The 21,385-nt window shown below is 35.5% G+C and overlaps 1 protein-coding gene and 1 pseudogene across 6 annotated transcripts in view; one reads left to right on the forward strand and one right to left on the reverse strand.

The window, feature by feature from the left end:
* Positions 1-18,612, reverse strand: part of ZNF280C (zinc finger protein 280C) — a 53,331-nt gene extending 34,719 nt beyond the window's left edge. For 3 of the 6 annotated variants that reach the window (XM_075999577.1, XM_012750412.3, XM_075999578.1), the window contains exons 1-6: positions 18,469-18,612; positions 9,492-9,535; positions 9,323-9,369; positions 5,980-6,126; positions 3,509-3,574; positions 3,273-3,409 (exon numbers count right to left, since the gene is read on the reverse strand). In XM_075999577.1, coding sequence (XP_075855692.1) covers positions 3,273-3,409; positions 3,509-3,574; positions 5,980-6,126; positions 9,323-9,353 — 381 coding nt within the window. In that variant the 5' untranslated portion in view covers positions 9,354-9,369; positions 9,492-9,535; positions 18,469-18,612. Of the gene's footprint in view, positions 1-3,272; positions 3,410-3,508; positions 3,575-5,979; positions 6,127-9,322; positions 9,370-9,491; positions 9,536-17,171; positions 17,262-18,468 lie in introns of all 6 variants that reach the window. The other 3 variants (XM_012750411.3, XM_012750406.3, XM_075999576.1) reach the window with 3 other exon arrangements.
* LOC142865994 (uncharacterized) lies at positions 16,243-16,315 on the forward strand (annotated as a pseudogene).
* Positions 18,613-21,385: the final 2,773 nt, after the last annotated feature.

Consider the following 21,385-nt stretch of genomic DNA (forward strand, 5'->3'; position numbering starts at 1 on the left):
TAAACTTTTATAAAGGTAAGCTTAACTGTATGTCAATACTATGAAGAACCGTAATGACTCAATTACTACTATGTAAAACACAAAGGTATTATTACTCTCTGCCAAAATTAGCATCTACTGGGTGAGGGGTATACAGGAACTCTGCATTATTTATGTAATTTTTCTGGAAATATAAAACTAGTTTGAAATAAAAAGTTAAAATTAAAAAGTAATGATAATATTATTGGCAAAGTATAGGCTGTATTTTAGAAGATTTCTGCAAGAAAACTTTAGCAGTATCTATCAGCAGGGCTTTAAAAAGTTTATATCCTTTGATCCAATTACTCCAATTATTCTAACTTCTTAGAATACTAAGGAAATGAAAATGTTTAATGTAGAATTTTTTTTTTTTTTTTTTTTTGAGACAGAGTCTCACTTTGTTGCACAGGCTAGAGTGAGTGCCGTGGCGTCAGCCTAGCTCACAGCAACCTCAAACTCCTGGGCTCAAGCAATCCTTCTGCCTCAGCCTCCCGAGTAGCTGGGACTACAGGCATGCGCCACCATGCCCGGCTAATTTTATATATATATATATATTAGTTGGCCAATTAATTTCTTTCTATTTATAGTAGAGACGGGGTCTTGCTCTTGCTCAGGCTGGTTTCGAACTCCTGACCTCGAGCAATCCGCCCGCCTCGGCCTCCCAGAGTGCTAGGATTACAGGCTTGAGCCACCGCGCCCGGCCTAGAATTATTTATAATAGCAAAAAGTAAAAGCTTATGTGTTCAACAACAGAGGAATGATTAAATAAATTAAATGATAGTCTATCATACATCACAGTTTTGAAAAACATCTAGTGACAAAGAAAAATGTTCTCAGTACAATGTTCAGTGAAAAATGAGGAAGAGGTATCAAATATGTATGGATATGGTCCTCATTAATATACTTTATATGCTACATTAACCATCTGCAGAAAACAAAAATCAAAATATAGCATGTGTTCTTCTCTCTTTTCTAATCCACCCCTCTTACACAGTATTTTTATAATGAGAATATGAAGATTTTGGTTGCTTGTTTTGTGTTTACAAGTTGAGAGATGATTAGGTTTTAAGAATTTTACTTCCCTACTAAGTTTTCTAATGACATGGGTTTGTTAAGAATTTATGGAGACAGACATTGAAGTGACCCAAACCATTCCATTCTTAGAATATGAGGCATAACAGGAAGATTTCTGCATTTGAGCCTTAAAGTATATTATATAAAAGCAATAATGGGTATGACTTAATTATAACCAAGCACAATTTTACTGCAAGGTAAATATTTTCTCTGTATATTTGCACTTAAAAATGGAAATTACCCCCTTGTAATTTTTTTTTTTTTTTTGAGACAGAGTCTCACTTTGTTGCCCAGGCTAGAGTGAGTGCCGTGGTGTCAGCCTAGCTCACAGCAACCTCAAACTCCTCGGCTCAAGCAATCCTACTGCCTCAGCCTCCTGAGTAGCTGGGACTACAGGCATGTGCCACCATGCCCGGCTAATTTTTTTCTATGTATATATTAGTTGGCCAATTAATTTATTTGTATTTATAGTAGAGACGGGGTCTCGTTCTTGCTCAGGCTGGTTTCTAACTCCTGACCTCGAGCAATCTGCCCGCCTTGGCCTCCCAGAGTGCTAGGATTACAGGCGTGAGCCACCACGCCTGGCCACCCCGTTGTAATTTCTAAAAATAGCGCTTTAACAGAAGTTCCTCCAAATAAAGGCAACGCTATAAACCCTTTATGAGGTGACATCTCTGGACAATTAAGTACCACAATTTCAGAGAACAGATACATTATTCAACCAACAGATAACTTGTTAAATAATTTTCCAATTGGGAATTTCTTATGTCTCCTAAAATAGTTTAGAAAGATAACAAATACAATAGTAATGTAGAATAGACAATAGACTGTGATTCAGAAGACCTGTTCTTATATTTGACTTTGTAACCTTGGGCAAGTCACTTCTGAGCTTCAAACTATTTACCTTTCCAATTGAAATAACAGCCACCAATAATTGTCTTTAAAATGTGCTTGCCTCTTTCACAGTACATGTATTATACCGAGTAGTTGTCACAACAGTACTAATAAAGACCTAATATTACCTCCCATTTTACAGATAGGTAAAGTAAGGTTTTGTGTGGTTAAGTAAGGTTCCCAATACAACCCAGCTTGTTACTGGTGATGGAGCTAGAATTAGAACTCAGGTCTGCCTAAGTACAAAGTCTGTGTCCTTAAGCTACATCACATTGACTTTAAAAGAAATAATAACAATCATCATCACCATCTCCCTCCCTCCCTCAGAGTTGTTGAGGTAAAGAGAATGAAATAGTTTTAAAAATTAAAAAAAAAATTCCTTGCATAGGAGTCTCAATTCATTCAAGAATATATAGCTGTCATTCTCAGCCCTGGCTGCACATTATAATCATCTGGAGAATTTAAAAACGTCAATATAGTGAAAAGGGCAAATGTCTTAGTGTTAAGACAATAGTTTTAACTTTATAGACCCTTGAAAGTCTCGGGGAACCCCAACAGTCTGTGGACTACACCACTGTTCTTAAGGCAATGTTTCCATTTTTAAAGTATATACTTAAATGGATGAATGGATGTATAGGCATATTTTTAAAATAGGTTAACCTGGATTGAAATCCCAGATGAATCATTTACCAGCTGTATGTCCCTGAATAAATCATTTAGCCTCTGAGTCTCAGTTTCTTCAACTATAACACGAGAATAATAATAGTGCCTACCTCATAAGGATGTCCTAAGAATTAAACAAGATTAATTTATATATAGCATTTAGCAAAAAGACTTATCCATACTAACAGCCAAATAAATATTAAGTACTACCATTATCTATTACTTCTGTTAAAAGTGTTTGTGGTTCAGTTTACTATCTTTTTTCTTTTTTCATTTTTGATTAATTCATTCCCAAAAGCACCAGAAAGTTTACTATCTTAAAAATGTTGCCATTATGCAATATTCATTACTGATTATACCTTTTTACTCATATTTAGATATCATAGTTTTCAATACCATACCTATTTAAGCATATCACTTGACTATTAACATGTTGAGCAATTAGCTCCTATAGTTATTATTTTGGGTATTAGTTGAGCTATATCATAAGGATGGTGATATTTTCTGATAGTGATTATGCCTCTACTGAAATGGTAACTAACTATTCTAGTTCACAATTTTAAGTCAGTATTATAATATCCAATGTGTCCCTGAACTAATTGTGTAATTTCAGAAACACTTACAGGTTTAGACGCATTCTGAACAATAACAGAGCTATGTGAAGATTTAGATTCAGGATGAAATCTAGGCAAGGCAGCCACTGGACTTGATGTTGGGTCTTTGTAGTGTTGACTTGTAGGCTTGAATACATCAGGAATACCTGTATTTTAAAATTACATAATATATTGAATATATTTCTATATAACCAATTATGTCAAAATATTTCACTTAAAATTAAAATACTGTAGTAATACTGTACCTGGACTGAGTGCCTCACTCTTTATTCCCTTTGAAGATGAGCTGGAGTTACCTCTGTTCAAAATATCTATAACAATTATGTTTATTATAAAATTTGTTATGTGAATGAAACACATATTAAGAAAATTGAAAGGCATTCCAAAAATATATTCATACATGACCAGTAGGTGAAGTATATTTCTTTTCCTTAATGGTGAAAGAATTGTGTAAAGACTCAGGTTCCTGTGACTTGAAATCAAGCCCTTCCCCAACTCCATGCCACATTCACACCCTAAAAGCCTGCAAGATTTATCATGGGTGAGTGGATTGGATTATCTGCACCATTACTCTTGAGTTCTTCTTCTTTTTTTTAAATATAAGCACAGAAACAGCATAGTTTTGAGTTCTGAATGGTAAATTATGAAAGAATTCAAACTAGACTAAATTCAATTTAAGCGTTTACCAGAGTATCTGATTAACTTGTTTCAAATCTACCACTGTATCAAAAGTCAAGTTGAGCCTGACTAGATGCTCTGTATCAGTTTAAGATCACACACTCTTGTACCCACATGAATTCTGTAAATTCTAGATTATTGAGGTATCAAATTGAAATTTGGAAGAACAGAGATTTGTCTAAAATTGCTTATCAGGAAATGGTATAGAGCTTTAAAAAGTTCCATAAAATCTCAAAAATTTCCCTTTTTTCTCTCCTAGTAGAAAAGGACCAAATCCCATAAAATAATTCTATAGTAAGGGGACATGCAAAGTAGGGTTATTTCATGATCATGGAAATGCACTACTCTATGATTAAACAGAACATAAGTCTTCTAGGAGAAAAATCTGCTCAAACAACTTGATATTGTTTTCAATCAGAAAGTCAAGATAAGTATTTACTCAAATCATTAAAGAACAGCTATTTCTATGTTTCGGTGGCTGTAGTTTTACCAAACACAAGTTTTCTACCCCTTCCCATGGTAGTTCTACATAAACATTTAGCTCATGTTCCATATGCTAAAAATATTTTATGGCTTATACATAAAACATCAATAAAATCATTTTAAATTATGAGTTAACAATTTATAAAAGAAATTCCACTGGGGCCAATTCCTTTTTTGATAGAATCACTTAAAACTAACACACATCGTTTTAGTTGAGCACTGTTAACTGTCATTTACAATTAATATAAATCCAACTTGAATCTTAATTATCATGCTTTCAATAAGATGATTTGAGTAATAATTTTGAAATAGGGTAACATTTCAGCATAAAAATCATCACAGTGACTAGAAATAATTAAGAGAATACAAAAGTCTGTTCCACTGTCACCAATAAACAAGCCAAACATACCTAGTCCATTTTATAAGTTAAGTGGCACTCCACTAGCACCTTCCAATTTGCCACAGGAAATGATGCAGAGAATTTAATTGGCTAAATTTTTCTACCTTTGATAAAACTGAATAGAAGTGCTATGCCAAGCTTAGAGTCAAGAGAAGGAAGAAGTAGGCTTTCAGAAAATTTAAAATTCATTTCTTAACCACACTATTACCCACTGCCATGGTAAATAAAGGAAACTGGTATGCTGGTTACATTCCTTGGTAAATTCTCCAGGCTTAAAAATAAAGTAAATAAAATGGGAAAGAATCTGTTTCCTCTTTCTCACCTGAAACTAGGTATACTGTCCCTCGTACTTTACACAATTTTGAGAGGACATTTTAATAAGTATCTCGAGTATCTTCACTTTAACATTATAACAATATCAAGCCTAATTACTCTAACAGAAATCTAATAATCCACAAAGCTATGGGGCATATTTTGCTACAAATCCATAAGGATTTAAGTGTGTCGACTGCCTGCATTGTCTAACTACGGTGGCTAAAGACCAAGACCCTCCTCTTTCATGAATATAAATAGTAGTTGCTATTAATAGAAGATAAATGTAGCCAGAAGCTATAGCACATGTTGGTACAGAGACCAGAGATTGTATAATCATGCAGTGCCTATTCATTTTGTAGTCATATATCAAGATGACACTTTGATGACCCAGTTGCCTGGATGTGAAAACCCCCATCAGACCCTAACACAGATTTATTTAGTATATTCTGATATTTTAAGCAAAGCATTCCAAATACTTCCTTTTCTGTAAATCTGGGCTTTAAGGGGAAAAGGAAAAAAATTAAACAGATAAGCTACCTGGTTCCATTAAAAATTATGATTTCCAATCTCATAAGGCCTACAATGTTGTCAGGTAATCATACCCTCTAGTTAGTTATTTCTCTTTTCTCATATCTGATGTTTTAACCTCTTACATTCCTTACTCCAGTTCCTAACTACATCCCCACCCTGATTCTCACAAGTTCTTACTGTCCTTCATCCTCCCTCTGACATCCAATTACTTACAGAAGGACAAGGACATCAAAGACATAGAAGATGGCCCACAGGTCTTTCTGTTAGAAACAACCATCTTATAAAACTTTACTGAAAGTAAATGCTTACTTGAAATGGCAGGTTTTGAACTTAATATTTCTCCAACAAAGATCAGTTCATCATCATCTTCATCCTTAATTTCTTCTACTTTCTTCTGCCACGGTTCTAGCTCTTCTTCTTCACATTCCATAAAGAGTTCTGCCATTTTGGGATTACCTAATTTTCAAAAGGAGAGAAGCAACCTTATTTTCAAGAAGAAAAATACTTTTTTGCAATACATAGGATATTTATGTACTCTAATAGTCCTAATAGCAATTACTGAATCAATATTTGTAGTCAGTACATGGTAGCAAAGAACTCAGAACTCAATCACTAAGATCTAAATCGGTTTTACTAGCTACCTATGAAGGACAGCAGTTGTATACAGTGGCCAATAAATTTTAGAATTAAGTACAGTCAAAGTGAGTTTCAGTTATATGACCAGAATATAATTATATCCACAAAAAGGATTGTATCCATTATCTGAAAAAAAAACCCACCTGTATTAACAAAAGGGAGATAAACTAGGAATAAGAGGCAATGGGTAGAAGATATACTAGAAAAACTGAACCAGATTCAGGTATATCAGGCACAGAGCAAAGCAGGAATGATAGGCTAGACTGAAAATAGGGAAATTAAGTGAAGCTTATTCCATTCCAGGGCAAATCAGAAACTTCTCACCTGAAGAAATTAAGTAAAGAGCATACTATGAATAACACCAGTTTAAAAGTTCTCACCAAACACAGAGCTGCTAGGAAATACTTCAGTGCCTCACTCTTAAATGTGGATGAATCACCAATGAGTACCAGAAATTTGAGGAAAACCTCCAATGTTAAAGATCAAACCAATAAAACAGACCAAAAGATCTTAAAGAAAACAGAGATAATACAGTTGAGCAGGAGAAAATAATAGAGAAGCTATAATTAGCATCTTTAGAGAGATAAGGTATAAAAAGTAACATTCAGAAAATAAGACTATAAACAAGACAGCCAAAATTCAGTTAAAAAAAAAAAAAAACCAAATGCCAAAGTTAAGTAAATGTGGCACTAAAAGACAAAAAAATTAAATCAAGACAAGATTGTTAGAAAAATCAATTTTTTTTAAATTTTTTTAATTTTTACTTCTTTTTTCTTTTTTTGCTTTTTCTTTTTACCCTGGTTCAAGCTTTGATAACTGCAAGGGGTCAATTTCAAAGGTATAACCTTCACCTAATAAAGGCTACAGAGACTAGAGAAAAAGGAGAGGGGAGATAATCAAAGGAAGATTTAAAAAAATTCCCAGTTCTAAAGGACATAAATCTCTGGAATGAAAGGGCCCACCAGCACCCAGCACAATGGTCAAGAAAAAAAACCCTACAATAGAGAGATATATATCATGAAATCTCAGAATGTTGGAAATAAAGAGAATATCCTAAAATCAAGGTGGAGAAGGAAGAAAGTTAAAATAATGCTTACAAAAGTCTTAGTAAAAATAATTTTCAGTTTAGAATTCTACACTCAGCCAGTATTTTCATCAAGCATGAGGTACATATTCTTTCATCAAGAATAAAGACCAGCAATATCATACAAAATTTATTTCCTCTTCACCCTTTCTTTCTCAGGAAGAATCCACCAAAATACAAGACTCAATCAAGGAGGAAGACACAGGATGCAGAAAACATGCCGTTCAACACAATACAATTTTTACATATACAAGATCTCCTTTCCCTCCTTCTCTCCCTTCAAGAAACTGTTGTCCTACAACTTAAAGCCTTTCCAGATTGCTTGACTTTAAAAAACTGTATGTGTATTGTCTTGTGTTAAAAAGAAGTATTGAAGAAGACCTAAACTAAAATCATAGCGATGGGGTAGATACAAGTGGTGGAGGGAGATGTGGATGGAGGGATAACTAAAAAATAAATATATACAAACAAAACAAAACAACTTCAGGGTTCTAGCTTATACAATACCATCTTTGTTTTTTAAATGAAGTCACTTCTAAAAGTAATTTTACTATATTATAATAATGCTATTTCTACTTTTGACTCAAAACTAAGACCATACTTTAAGCATGGCCTTAAATGGCACTACTTGAAAACAATGATTTGGGTATAGCATACATAACAAAAACATCTTAACAAATTGATGCCATTTAAAAAAAATTTTAATTTAATTTCCTTTCTATACAGGTATGCCACAAACCATTTCTTAGCATAATGTTGCTTAATGTTTAGTAGTCTACCTACCAAAAAAACAACCAAACCTCCAACAAAAAACCTTCTCCTCTTCCAAAATGTAACCAATATTATAAACTGATCCCCTTCTTTTCTAAACCATACCTCAAAAAACATCATATAAAATGTTCTAAATCAAATAATTAAAAACATAATTCATAGTTTAGCATTTGCATATTCTGAATACTTGAAAACACCATCCTCAATGTGTGTCCCTCGAAGCCCTCATTCATACTGCTTCTTCCACTTAGAATATCCTTTCTCCTTGTACTGTCCACATCATTGAGTATAATGGAAAGAGCATGAACTTTATGTCAAATTGAATAGTTCAAATCTTCTTCGTACCATTTCTAATCATGTGTCTCTGAAGAAATTACTTGAACCTATTTCCTCACCTCTAACATGAGTACAATACGTCCCTAATAGAAGTGATAACAGATTCAGGAAAATGCCATATAAAGTATCTAACTTCAGATACCCAACAAAATATTCATTCCCTGCCCCTTCCCAATCTTAGTTCAATTATAACATTCTCAATAAATCATCAGACCTATTTTTCTTTCACTTCTTACTGCACTGACAGTCTATACTATGCTATTCAAGATTTACTATCTATGATCTCAAACTGCTCACTATTTCTTCATATGTCTTAGAAACTAGGCAGTCAGGGAATGTCAAATTTAAAGAAATGAGGGAGATCCATGTGTACCGTTAATTAAAAAATCACTTATATTAATGGTGATAACATGTGGACACATAGGTCTTCCATATTCTTTTTAATTGGGTACTGCCATTATCAATATAGCCAAGATATATTGTTGAGCAAAAATTTTTAGAAGGTACATAATAGCATATATAGTATGATATTATATAGAAATAATTTTTTTGTCTATGCATATAAAAAGTTTGTAATTATGTAGACCAAAACTATAATAGTAGTTATTTCCGGGGATGAGGAGAAAACATTTCATTTCTACTTTACTGACATTTTTACTGTATATTGCTAGGTTTTTTATTGTGAGTATATATTACTTTAATAAATGTAGGTATTTATGTTTTTAAGAAAATGTGCCCACCTCTATCTCTAACCTTTCCTCTTGAAGAAAGATTATCAGTACAAAAGCCATGCATATTAGTATCAACTGTGGCAGCAATACTTACTTTTTGGTTGAAAAGGGTTGTTGTCATCCATCAAGTTGCAGGATCACCTAAGTATCAATAAATGACAACTATCAATTTTTATGAGGTACTTTAAGTAACATCACATATTGAAACATGAAATTTGGGATCCAGAAATCTTTGGGTATATTTCGATCTCCAGCAAACTTACCATGTAACTCCAGACAAGATAATCAGTTAGGTCTGTTTCCCACCCTATAAAATAAAGACATCCACTATTAGTGTGAATTTTGTTAAATTAAATACACAGATTTAATATTTTTCTCCTACAAAAAGCTCACCTTTTGAATTTGATATGTTTTATATACACATGTAACTAAGTTTCCATAATTATTTCATTCCTGAATGAATGCAAATTTAGTAAATAAAATGAATGTATGAAGGAAGCATTTACTACTTGAAAAAATCGGATTAATTATTAAATTACAAATAAATTTTAAAAGGCATCCTTATGTAAAAATGTAATATATCTAGTTCAGTAAATCTGAATTTTGAAATGTGAAGTGACATTAATCTTTAATATTACCTATTCTTCACATTTCGGAAATGTTATTATTGTAAGAAAACACACACATTTATACTTTTTGTTTTTTTAAATCAAATCAACTATAACTGAAAAGTAACAGAAAAATTATTTAGATAAATTTTATCGTATCTTAATTCATTAAAAAATACTCATTGTCTTCTCGTTCAACTTAATGTGCTAAATTCCAGGGAAAAAAACAAAGATAAATAAGGCATAGTCCTTGCCTTCAGAAGTTTACAATCTAATATGTAAATGGTTGTTTAGGCTTTTAAAAAAGCTGTTATGGGTAATCACTCTGTGGTTTTCCCCATGTATATGTTTAAAAAGCTGTTACATTAAACATTATCAAAAAACATTTCAATAGCTTTATTTTAAACAGAAATTTGTATTTTGAGTTCTCATCTACATACAAAATAAACACTATTAAAAAACTATTTCAGTTATAAAATAAAAAAGGTCAAAATTTTAGACATCCAAAATCTAAAGCAGGATATACAGAGCTAATTCAGCCTCTAATTATTCTCAGACAGACAGAAGCAAACTTTCCTGAATTGCAAATTATTTGGATTCAATTAGTCCAAATGAAAAAATTACTTTAATTCCACAAAGTTACTGGTATAAAAGTTTAAATTTCTACTACAAGAGTCTCTAGTGAATTTTGCACTTTAGTAAATTTTCCAAGTTCTAAGGTCTCACTGTTCAAATTCCTTTAGCTCATTTATTTGAATAGTGCTTGTCCCTAAACTAGAATTAAGGTAATACATACATCAAGTAGACAAATATATGGAAATTCTTGCTCACCATTAAGGATCTGCTGCTACCAAGAACACAGAATATTTTTTGAGTCACGACTGAACAATCTATGATACTCACATAACAACAACAACAACAAAAAAAACTGTTTTAGAGACAGAGTCTTGCTATGTTGCCCAAGCTGGAGTTCAGTGGCTATTCATAGGCATGATCATAATATACTACAGCCTTGAACTCCTGGGCTCAAGCTATCTTCCCACCTCAGCCTCTGAAGTAGCTGGGACTACAGCATGAGCCTGGTTCAACACTTCTATTAAATGATCATAAAAAAATATTTATTGGCACAGACACCCTAAAATGAGCACTAAATATACAAGTAATCTATGTAAACAAGTCATATCCACTGCCTATGGCTATATTGATGGCTTTTGAGGCCCATAGCAGTCACCAAGGAGCCTCAATTGGTACATTTATAAACACTTTAAAAAGTCAGAAAGCCTTGTATGCCATTAGAAACATAACTTCAGTTTAGAGCTGTGCTATCCAATGAGGTAACCACTAGCCCCATGTGGCTAATTTTATTTAATTAAAAATAAAAATTTAGCTTCTCAGTTATTAGCCACATTTCAAGTGTCCAAAAGCCACAAGTGGCTAGTGGCTACTATATCAAACGGTACAGCTCCAGAACATTTCTACTGGACAAAACAAATCTAAAGACTATCATATTTAGTTCCAGTTTAAAAAACAAATAAACAAATAAATTTCATGGATTCTTTTGGGGAAGGATTGGAACCCTCCAAAACTATCACCACGAGAAAACCCTGAAGTCATCACTTCAGAGTTTTGGTGGCAAGGGAAGGAATTATATGGGGGATTAAGTCAGTTGTCAGAGAAATGGACTATCCAGCAAAGACATGCAGTAGGGATCTTAGAGCTCCTATAATATTAGTCGTGAACTCCAAAGGGACTCCAAGTTCTGCAACTCAGAGTTGGTATCAAAACAGGCAAAAGAGGAAAGAACTCTCCATTTCAGCTATTTATTCAGGTGGAGATACTTGCCTGTTTAAATACACTGTTCTTACAGGAGAAAATGAATTCCAACTAAGTGACTAATGAAACACCTCTTAAACACAACCCATTCACTTTTTGGAGACTGCCTGTATAAATAATTATTATTACTATTTAGTTATATTTTGGTTTCAGTTTTTATATATCTAAAATTCAACCATCTTTTAAAAGAGCTTGTTCTACAAAAAATATTTAAAAATGATGGATTAACATAGCTAAAATGGCAAAGTATATGTTATGTGTATTTTACCACAATAAAAATATTTAAAAAATTAATGGATACTATTTTATACTCACTAGGATAATCAAAAGACAGATAATAACAAGTGTTGGCAAGGATGTAGAGAAATTGGAACCCTCAAACACTGCTGGTGAGAATGTGAAATGGTACAGCCATGTGAAAAACACTTTGGCAGTTTCTCACAAAGTTAAACAGAGTTACCACATGATCCACCAATTCCACTCCTACGGACAGATAATTGAAAACACATGTCCACACAAAAATTTGTACACAAATATTCATAGCAGCATTATTCATAATAGCCAAAAAGCGAAAACAACCCAAATACCTACCAATTCAAGAATGGATAAACAAAATGTGATATACCCATAAAATGGAATAATATTTAGCAATAAAAAGCAATGAAGCACTGATACATGCTACAATATGGGTGGGCCTTGAGAATATTATACTAAATGAAAGATGCCAGTGAAAAAGACCACATATTATATTTCATTTATATGAAATGTCCAGAAATGGCACATGTATAGACAGAAAGTAGAGTAGTGGCTGCCTATGACTGGGAGGGTTGGGGGGAGTGACCACTAATGGGTACAGGGTTTCTTATTGGGGTGATGAAAATGTTCTAAAATTAACTGTGATGGTTGCACAACTCTGCAAATATATTAAAACCATTCAACTGTGCACTTTAAATGGGTAAATTGTATGCTATGTGAATTGTACCTCAATAAAGCCATTAAGAAAATAAGCCTGGAAGTGATGGAGTCACTTTGTGGAAAAAAGAGTACCTAATAAAGAACCCGGCAAAGAAGATAGCAAAGCCATAAGATTCTGGGGTAGAGAAAGAAAAAGGGTAGGGTAGAGAGACATTCAAGTCCTGATAATATCATTTAAACACCTGAAGCTAGTCATACTTGAAGCAAATTATCCACTAAAGTTTTTCAGTTAAGAGAGGAAAAAATTATTCATTTTTGGTTTATCCTAATTTGAGCTAGGTTTCTGGCACTTCTATTCAAGAGTAATAATAAACTCACCAATGGATTACCTCAACATTTTCCAAACCAGGGTCAACAGACCTCTAGGGAAAGGAGATATATTCCAGATGGTGCAAGAGAGCTCTATAACAATATAATTCTGTATTTTTGTTTTGCTGTCTATCTATAAAATTAACATAAGCATACTCTGGGGATTATCTGGATGACCACCTTATAACTAAGCTTGGCCACATAATTTCAGTGCTCATGTTTTTGTCTGTATTTACAACTGCATTGTCACCAAGTACTATCATTTTTATTGCTATGGCTTATTAGCAGAGAGAAAATATCTAAGCGATATGTATGCATTAAATGAAGGGTAAATCACAATATGGTTAGCTATACAAATGAAGGCATTAAAAAGGGTTCAAATAGAAAAATCTTGATATTTACATAGGTATGAATTATAGGTATGAAAACTCAATAGAAGTAGGCAGTGACTGCTTCAGGAAAATATATTATTCATTCAATATATTAAGTTGATTCAAATAGCATTGGTTGGTTTTGTAGTCTCACTTGATTGCTTTGTTGTATAATTGTGTAAGAACTCTGAGAATATTTTAACCATTTTAAGTATGGGGGCGTCTATGAAAATGTTTTTCTTATAACAGGAAGTGATTGGTACAGTACTCAAATCCAAAAAAACACCAGATTTTACCTTGGTTCCTTAGAAACTTTCACTGGAATGTAAACAATTCACTTTCAAACCAGGTATTGGGAACAAATCACATACAATTCAAAAAGAAAACAGAGACTCCCCATCATTTCTTTGTCTAAGAACTTTTTATATTGTGAAAATTATATTTTTTTGAAAGCCTGAACACATGAAATCCAGGTACATTTTGAGATAACTTTACTATTTTCCTCCTAATTTATTTGTTTTCAGTTTTTTGTCTCTTAATTTCAATCTTCATCTATTTGTAGAAAATAGTTAGCTTACACTAAGATTTAAAATTCATTAGCATAATACTTTACAAAGTTTGTCTACATTTTAAAATAATTTCCTCTATGTTAGTTTTTGAGATGGGGCACTCCAATAAAATTTACTTTCTACAAAGTAATTTTATATTATATTCAGGGTAAAGACTTCATAGGCATGTGATTTTATTATAATTCATATATAAATGATATAACCTGAGGAAAAGACTAATACATAATTACTGGCCTTTCAAAGTCAATCTGTATAGTAAATACTTTACATAAGTTTCATAAGATATGCTATAATTCCTAAAGTAACCCCAAGAAGTATGTATTATTAATACATAATATATTATTAATATATAATAATATTAATTAATTCACATTTTATAGGAGTAAAACTTTTAACCGGGGAAAATGTCAAGGAAGCTCAATGATGGGAACACTGGACATAGGGACTGAAAACCTGAGTGGGAACTTCTGCCCTATCACGTCCTGTTTGCCAAACCTACTGGAAGATTAATCATGCTCCTTGAACCTTTCTTTCTTTCTTTCATTTTTTTTTTTTTTTTGAGACAGAGTCTCACTTTGTTGCCCAGGCTAGAGTGAGTGCAGTGGAATTAGCCTAGCTCACAGCAACCTCAAACTCCTGGGCTCAGGCATTCCTGCTGCCTCAGCCTCCCAAGTAGCTGGGACTGCAGGCATGCGCCACCATGCCCGCCTAATTTTTTCTATATATATTAGTTGGCCAATGAATTTCTTTCTATTTATAATAGAGACAGGGTCTCGCTCTTGCTCAGGCTGGTTTCTAACTCCTGACTTCGAGCAATCTGCCCGCCTCGGCCTCCCAGAGTGCTAGGATTGCCGGCCTCCCAGAGTGCTAGGATTGCCCGCGGCGTGAGCCACCGAGCGCGCGCCCCGCCCAGCCTTACTTTCTATCTGCAAAATGAAAACAGTAATAGCTTCTTTACAGCACTATTGTGAAGATTAAATAAATAAAATACAAGAAATATTCTTATACAGGATTTTGTACTATTTTGCTTAACTTCTCCTTTAAAAAACTTTTTTTTTTTTTTTTTTTGGCCGGGCGCTGTGGCTCACGCCTGTAATCCTAGCTCTTGGGAGGCCGAGGCGGGCGGATTGCTCAAGGTCAGGAGTTCAAAACCAGCCTGAGCAAGAGCGAGACCCCGTCTCTACTATAAATAGAAAGAAATTAATTGGCCAACTGATATATATATAAAAAAATTAGCCGGGCATGGTGGCGCATGCCTGTAGTCCCAGCTACCCGGGAGGCTGAGGCAGAAGGATCGCTCGAGCCCAGGAGTTTGAGGTTGCTGTGAGCTAGGCTGACGCCACGGCACTCACTCTAGCCTGGGCAACAAAGCGAGACTCTGTCTCAAAAAAAAAAAAAAAAACTTTTTTTTTACACAACTATCGTTGTATAAAAACTTCTTCTTTACCTGAAGTCATACTACAAGTTGATGAGTACAAGCACTAAAAAGAGAACAAAATTCTACTTCACATAAAGAACTCAATTAAAATACTATCACAAATAAACTACATCAGATCAGTAGTTCTCAAACTCCTTTGTCTCAGGACCTCTTTTCACTCTTACAACTTACTGAGGATCCTACTGAGCTTTATGTTTATGTGGATCATATCTACTGATACCATATTAGAATCTGAAACAGAGACAAAATTTAAATATGTATTAATTTATTAAGAATAAAACCATTACATGTTAAATATAAATACTTTTAATGAAAATATTTTTTAAAACAAAAAATCTAGTGCAAAGAGTAACAATGATTTACATTTCCTCAAATGTCTTTAATATTTGTCTTAAGACAGCTGGATTCTCTTATTAGCCTCTGAAAAAAATACTGTATGATCTCACTTATATGTGGAAAAGAGTTGATCTCATAAAAACAGAGAATAGAAAAGTGGTCACCAGAGGCTGGGGGGAAGGAGGAGCAGAAGAGATGGGAAAGGGAAGATGCTGATCGAAGAGTAGAAAGTTTCAGTGAGAATGGGGAAATAAGTTTTAGTTACCTATTGCCCTACAAAGTCACCACAGTCAATAATAATGTATTATTTCAAAATTGCTAAAATAGATTTTTAATGTTCTCACCACAACAAAATGATCAATTGGTGAAATGATGTACATATTAATTAGCCTGATTGAATATTTCTATAATGCATACATAGATAAAAACATCATTGTATCCCATAAATATATACAATTATCAGATGTCAATTAAAAATAAAAATTAAGAAAGGAAACAAAAAAATGAAAAAAAAAAGAAAGAGAAACACTCTCTAAAAGAAAACCACTTTGCAAAGAATGGATCAAAAAGGTCCAAAGATTATACTTTCAGGGATCATTTCTATAGTTCTTTACTAGAGAAGTTTCTTTGAACTTGTAGAGCACTGGGGGGGAAAAGTCTAGACATACATTTTTGATCAAAATTACTGAATAAATCAAGTCTTCCTGAATCATTACTTGGAACAACCTGACTGAAAACCCAGTATTTTTAAGTTTTTCTCTGAGGCAGAAGATACAGAAAAAAAATTCAGGGTTATATATCTAATTAGTGAACATAAGTGATAAATATTTCTGATCTTTGAAAAGTGATTTTTGAATGACAAAATGTTTTCAATATAAATTTCTAATATCCTGTTATTTCAAGCTGTAAATTACCTTCTTTTTTTATAAAAATTGCTATTCTCTTTCGGTATTTCACCTGCCCACTTTGTTAAGCCACCAACAAATAAGTTCTTGGTATGGTTCTAAACATCCTGTTGAATAAAGAAAACAAGTGGGAGAAAAAGAAGGTACAGAACTGTATATCCCTTTTCCCTTTCTCTTTTCTCCCCTACTAAAAGAGACAATGCTGAGTAGTAAAATACTAGACCAAAAAAGCCAAACTGGACCAAAAAAAAAAAAAAAAATCTAACTGAGGAAAACAGGTCAAACAGGAAAAGCTGAGATTTGGAGTTCTTCAACATCAGAACTTTTTCAATAGGCCATTCTTCAACTTTTCAACATGCTTGGAAATATTAAATACTAAAAAGTTGAAAAAATACGAAGTCTTAAAATAAAGATATAAAGAAAAAGAGGATTGAATAATATTTCTTAAAATTTTTAAATGAGCCTCCTCATGGCTTATTCGCCTCTAGCACTTCACTCCCATAAAAAGTGGCATATAATATAGTGAGTGAACGGAGCATTGGATGAGGGTCAGAAAACCTAGGTTGAAGAATGAGTTCTAGCACTTCCTAGGCACTGACCTCCATAAAGTTCTCTCCTTGAGGATGTTTTCTCACCTCAGAACAGTTCTATCAGCACCTCACAGACCATCTCAAAAGGGGTGATTATCACTGAAATATACAAATGCAAGATACAATTATAGTGGAATTTGTTAAAACAAAGGTACACAGCCCTAACTTAGTTTTACAAGCAAACCAGCGCCTTCAAAGGCTCTGTAAAGTTTCTGCTTAAGGAGACAGTTTGAGTTTGCACAGTAACTCCCAAATCGGGACACCTCACGAATGCTAAGAGGGAGGCTTTTGTAGTCTAAAACTCTACTTCTAGGTTTCAATTTTATGTTTAACGGCACTAAAAGACATTAAATCTCATAGTCCAAACCTGAAAACAATAAAGTCAAAAATTTAGGCTCACAGATTAAAAAAAACAAAAACTCCAAAATTAATCTTTTCAAACAAAGAGAATCCCTTGGATGAAGGTTTCCCATGCCTGCAAGATGCTGGTTCACTTGACATTTTCCTCTCAAATTTTTCCTTAAAAAGCATTAAAACTTGAGATAAATTGAAAGGAACTTCCTCCATCTCCAGAACAGGATAAAACCTCAGAATGAGATAATTTTTTCCATCTCATTAAGTAAAACCTGCAAAGCTTACTGTTAGGAAACAGTGTATGTAACTCCACGTTTCTCCTTAGGGCTCTTATCCTCTAGACAATAACGGAATGGAGCACGATTTCTATGACAGAGAAGCGAAATCCCTTTGGTAAGGAACAAGGGTGTGCGCGTGGTAACCTATGGGGGGGGGGGGTTCGAGCAAAAGGAAGGGGACACAGGATCTCTGATGCCTTAAAGTTCGAACCCCCCACTAATCTCTTTTGGTATGACTGAAGAGACTTGGGGGTGGGCGGGTCTCGTTAGACATCAGCATCAAACATACAAAAGACCAAAGGGAGTTGCCTCTAGAAAGAAAAGCCAAAACCAGAATGGGGACGGAGTCATAGGCCTCGGGAGGTGAGAAGTCGGCCTCTAAGGCGGCGATGGCCCGCGAGGCCACTGCCCGCGCAGCAGCGGGTCGCCAAACCCCACCGACAAGCAGCTACCTTTCCGAGATCCCTCCCCCTTCAGGGCCGGCGCAAGATGGTGGCCCACCAGCTGCCGCGCCGCCAAGCCTATCCCCTCCCCCGCGCTCTGGTGGAGACTGACGACCCGCGCGGGCATCGAGATCCTCAGGCGTGGCTATCCTCGGAGCAAGGCGGCCACGACCGCGCGGGAGAGCCGCTGCCTGCTCCAGCGCGGCACAGGCGGGGGCGGGGGACGCTTACCGAGAGCAGAGCAGATCGGCCTTACTGGGGATCGGAGGAGGAGGAGGTGGAGAAGGAGGAGGAAAAGGGGAGGAGGAAAGGGAGGAGCGCGAAAACGCTAGGCTACCGACTCAGCAACACAGAGGGACGCCGAGACTTCCAGCGCGGAATGAGCGCCCCGGCTCACGGCTGGAATATATAACTATGCGCGCTGCCTCATGGGTAGACGCCGGCTCCACCCTCCCCGAACATCCGGGTACCCTTTCCAAGTGACCATGGATGGCGGGCGTCGACATGTGCAACCGTTACACACCCTCGAAGGCAGCGGCTCTCGGGCCCTGGGCCATGGGCCGTGGGCCGCCGGCTGCGGACAAAGGCCGCGGACAAGGGTGAGGGACCAGCGCAGATGCAGATCAATTCAGCGAACCTTGCACTTAACCCCATGTTGCAATCCTGAAAGCATGGCTGTACATTGTATTTGACCACGTGGAAATGTGAATTCTGTGTTCTCTCTGTGTGTAAGGGCTAAAGGCACCAGCTTAAAAATGCATATTGTTTATAAGAGGTGAGACACTTCTCACCTCTTATCAGATAAGCGAAAGGAATATACATGAAGTTATTAAAATAATTTCACCACATTTGTTTTAAACATACGGTTTTGCTTGCTTCTCTCTGTTATTCCTAATTCTGTAATAGTTACAAAAATGCAAAGAAAAAACACAAGAGAAACACATGCCAAAATACTGCACATTTTTTAAACATTGTGTTTTGAACTGTAAAGAAAGTTTCTCTCCCAAGTTTCTCCACAAGGTCTATGACACTACTGGTTTATCTTTCAAGAATTACCTAAACTTGCCTGGCTTGTTCCTTAACGCACATAAGAGTCCAATCACTGCATCCTACCCAATGTTTCCTATTTGAGCTACTTTCTTCTTTTTCGTCTATAGCTTCTGACCCCGAAAATAAGCTTTACAGGAAAAAACAGCGAGTCAAAATAAACATAAAAGTTTAAAGTTCCAAAATCTTGGAATATTCATAGTTGGTCCCCACTTCCAGCCAGGCTAATAAGAAAGCCAACATACCTGCCTTGGTGCTGGGAGGAATTTAAAAACTAGCAAATCTATAGCCTGCAAGACTCTGGCACCAGTGAGATATTTAAAACTCGCAACTCTCCAGTCTGTCTCCGCCTCTGGTGGAAAATTTAAAACTGGCAACAATCCAACCTGCCCACCATTTCTTTTGGAACAGGTGGGAAGTTTAAAATTTGCAAATCTACAACCCATGCTGGGGGGAAGTTTTCCCTAGTCTCACCCCCAGACACTGTAAAGGCCCGTAAGACTCTTTCTGCCACTTTCAACCTGTTTGCAGCACCCTCCCCACCCCCACCCGGTTCCCTAGGCAACAAAATTTCTCTCAAATTCTCTTGGTGTATCTAGTGTCATGAGGCCCCACATCTGACCTAAAATTAGGAGGGGGGAGAGTCAATCTGCCTCAGTAGGATGAGCAGAAAACGCTTATAAACCACGCTTCCAATCTAATTTATTTTTTTTCATGAAAAATATAACTGCCAAGAAGACCAGAAAACTCTGGTCAGTAAATTTTCTGTCAAAATGAAAGCTACATGAGAAGCCAAATCATAATTAAAGGATGTCTGGTGAGAATGGAATCAGCATATGGAAATTGTTTGAATGATTTTGACTGCTCTGTTCTTAAAACTCTTCTCCAAGCTTCTGGAAAACCACTCTATTGGTTCTCTTCACTAACTGGCCATTATGAGAACTAACTGTTCTCATTTTTTTTAAGGACTGCCGTTTTATTTATTTATTTATTTATTTATTTGAGACAGAGTCTTGCTCTGTCACCCTGGCTAGAATGCAGTGGTGTCATCATAGCTCCCTGCAACCTCAAACTCCTAGGCTCAAGTGCTCCTCCTGCCTTAGCCTCCCAGGTAGCTGGGACTATAGGCACGTGCCACCACACCTGGCTAAGTTTTCTATTTTTTGTAGAGACAGGGTGTTGCTCTTGCGCTCTTGCTCAGGCTGGTCTCAAACTCCTGACCTCAAGCAATCCTTCTGCCTCGGCCTCCCTCCCAGAGTACTAGGATAACAGGCGTGAGCTACTATGCCTGGCCAAAGACTACCATTAAATGATGGTTTACTCATGAACAGCCTTTTTTGGCAATTTAAAATATTGAGACAAATACACATAAATCCACCATTTAAAAGTGTGCAGTAGAGTGATTTCTCAAATATGAATTTATATTATGCACCCACTTAGATTAGATCACCACTATCTAATTCCTGAAAATTTTCATTATTCCCCACCCCTTAAAACCCATAACCTGTTAGCAGCAACTCCCAATTCTCTCCTACTCTTATGTGCCAGCAATCATTAATTAGCTTTGTATATCTATGGATTTGCCTATTCTGGATGCCGCATATAAATGCAATCATACAATATGTAGTTTCCTGTGTCTGACTTCTTTCATTCAGCATAATGTTTTTGAGGTAGGTTCATCCACTTGTAGCATGCATCAGTACTTCATTCCTTTTTATGCTGCATAATATTTCATTGTACAAATATGTGACTTTTTGGTTATCCATTCTTCAGTTGGGCATTTGTGTTGTTTCCACTTTTTGCCATCGTGACTAATGCTGCTATGAACATTGGTGTACAAGATTTTTAAAAAACAACTTTATTGAGATATAGTCCACAAATTATACAATTCATGCACTTAAAGTGTACAATTCAATTGTTTTTAGTATATTCACAAATACATGCTACCATTACCACAGTCAATTTTAGGACACTTTCATTACCCCAAAAAGATACCCTGTACACATTAGCTACCATGCCCTTACCCACCCACTCCCACCCCCAGCTACCCTCCAGCCCTACACAACTACTAGTCTACTTTGTGTTTGTATGGATTTCTCTG

The sequence above is a fragment of the Microcebus murinus genome, chromosome X (assembly GCF_040939455.1).
Source record: "Microcebus murinus isolate Inina chromosome X, M.murinus_Inina_mat1.0, whole genome shotgun sequence".
NCBI lineage: Eukaryota > Metazoa > Chordata > Mammalia > Primates > Cheirogaleidae > Microcebus > Microcebus murinus.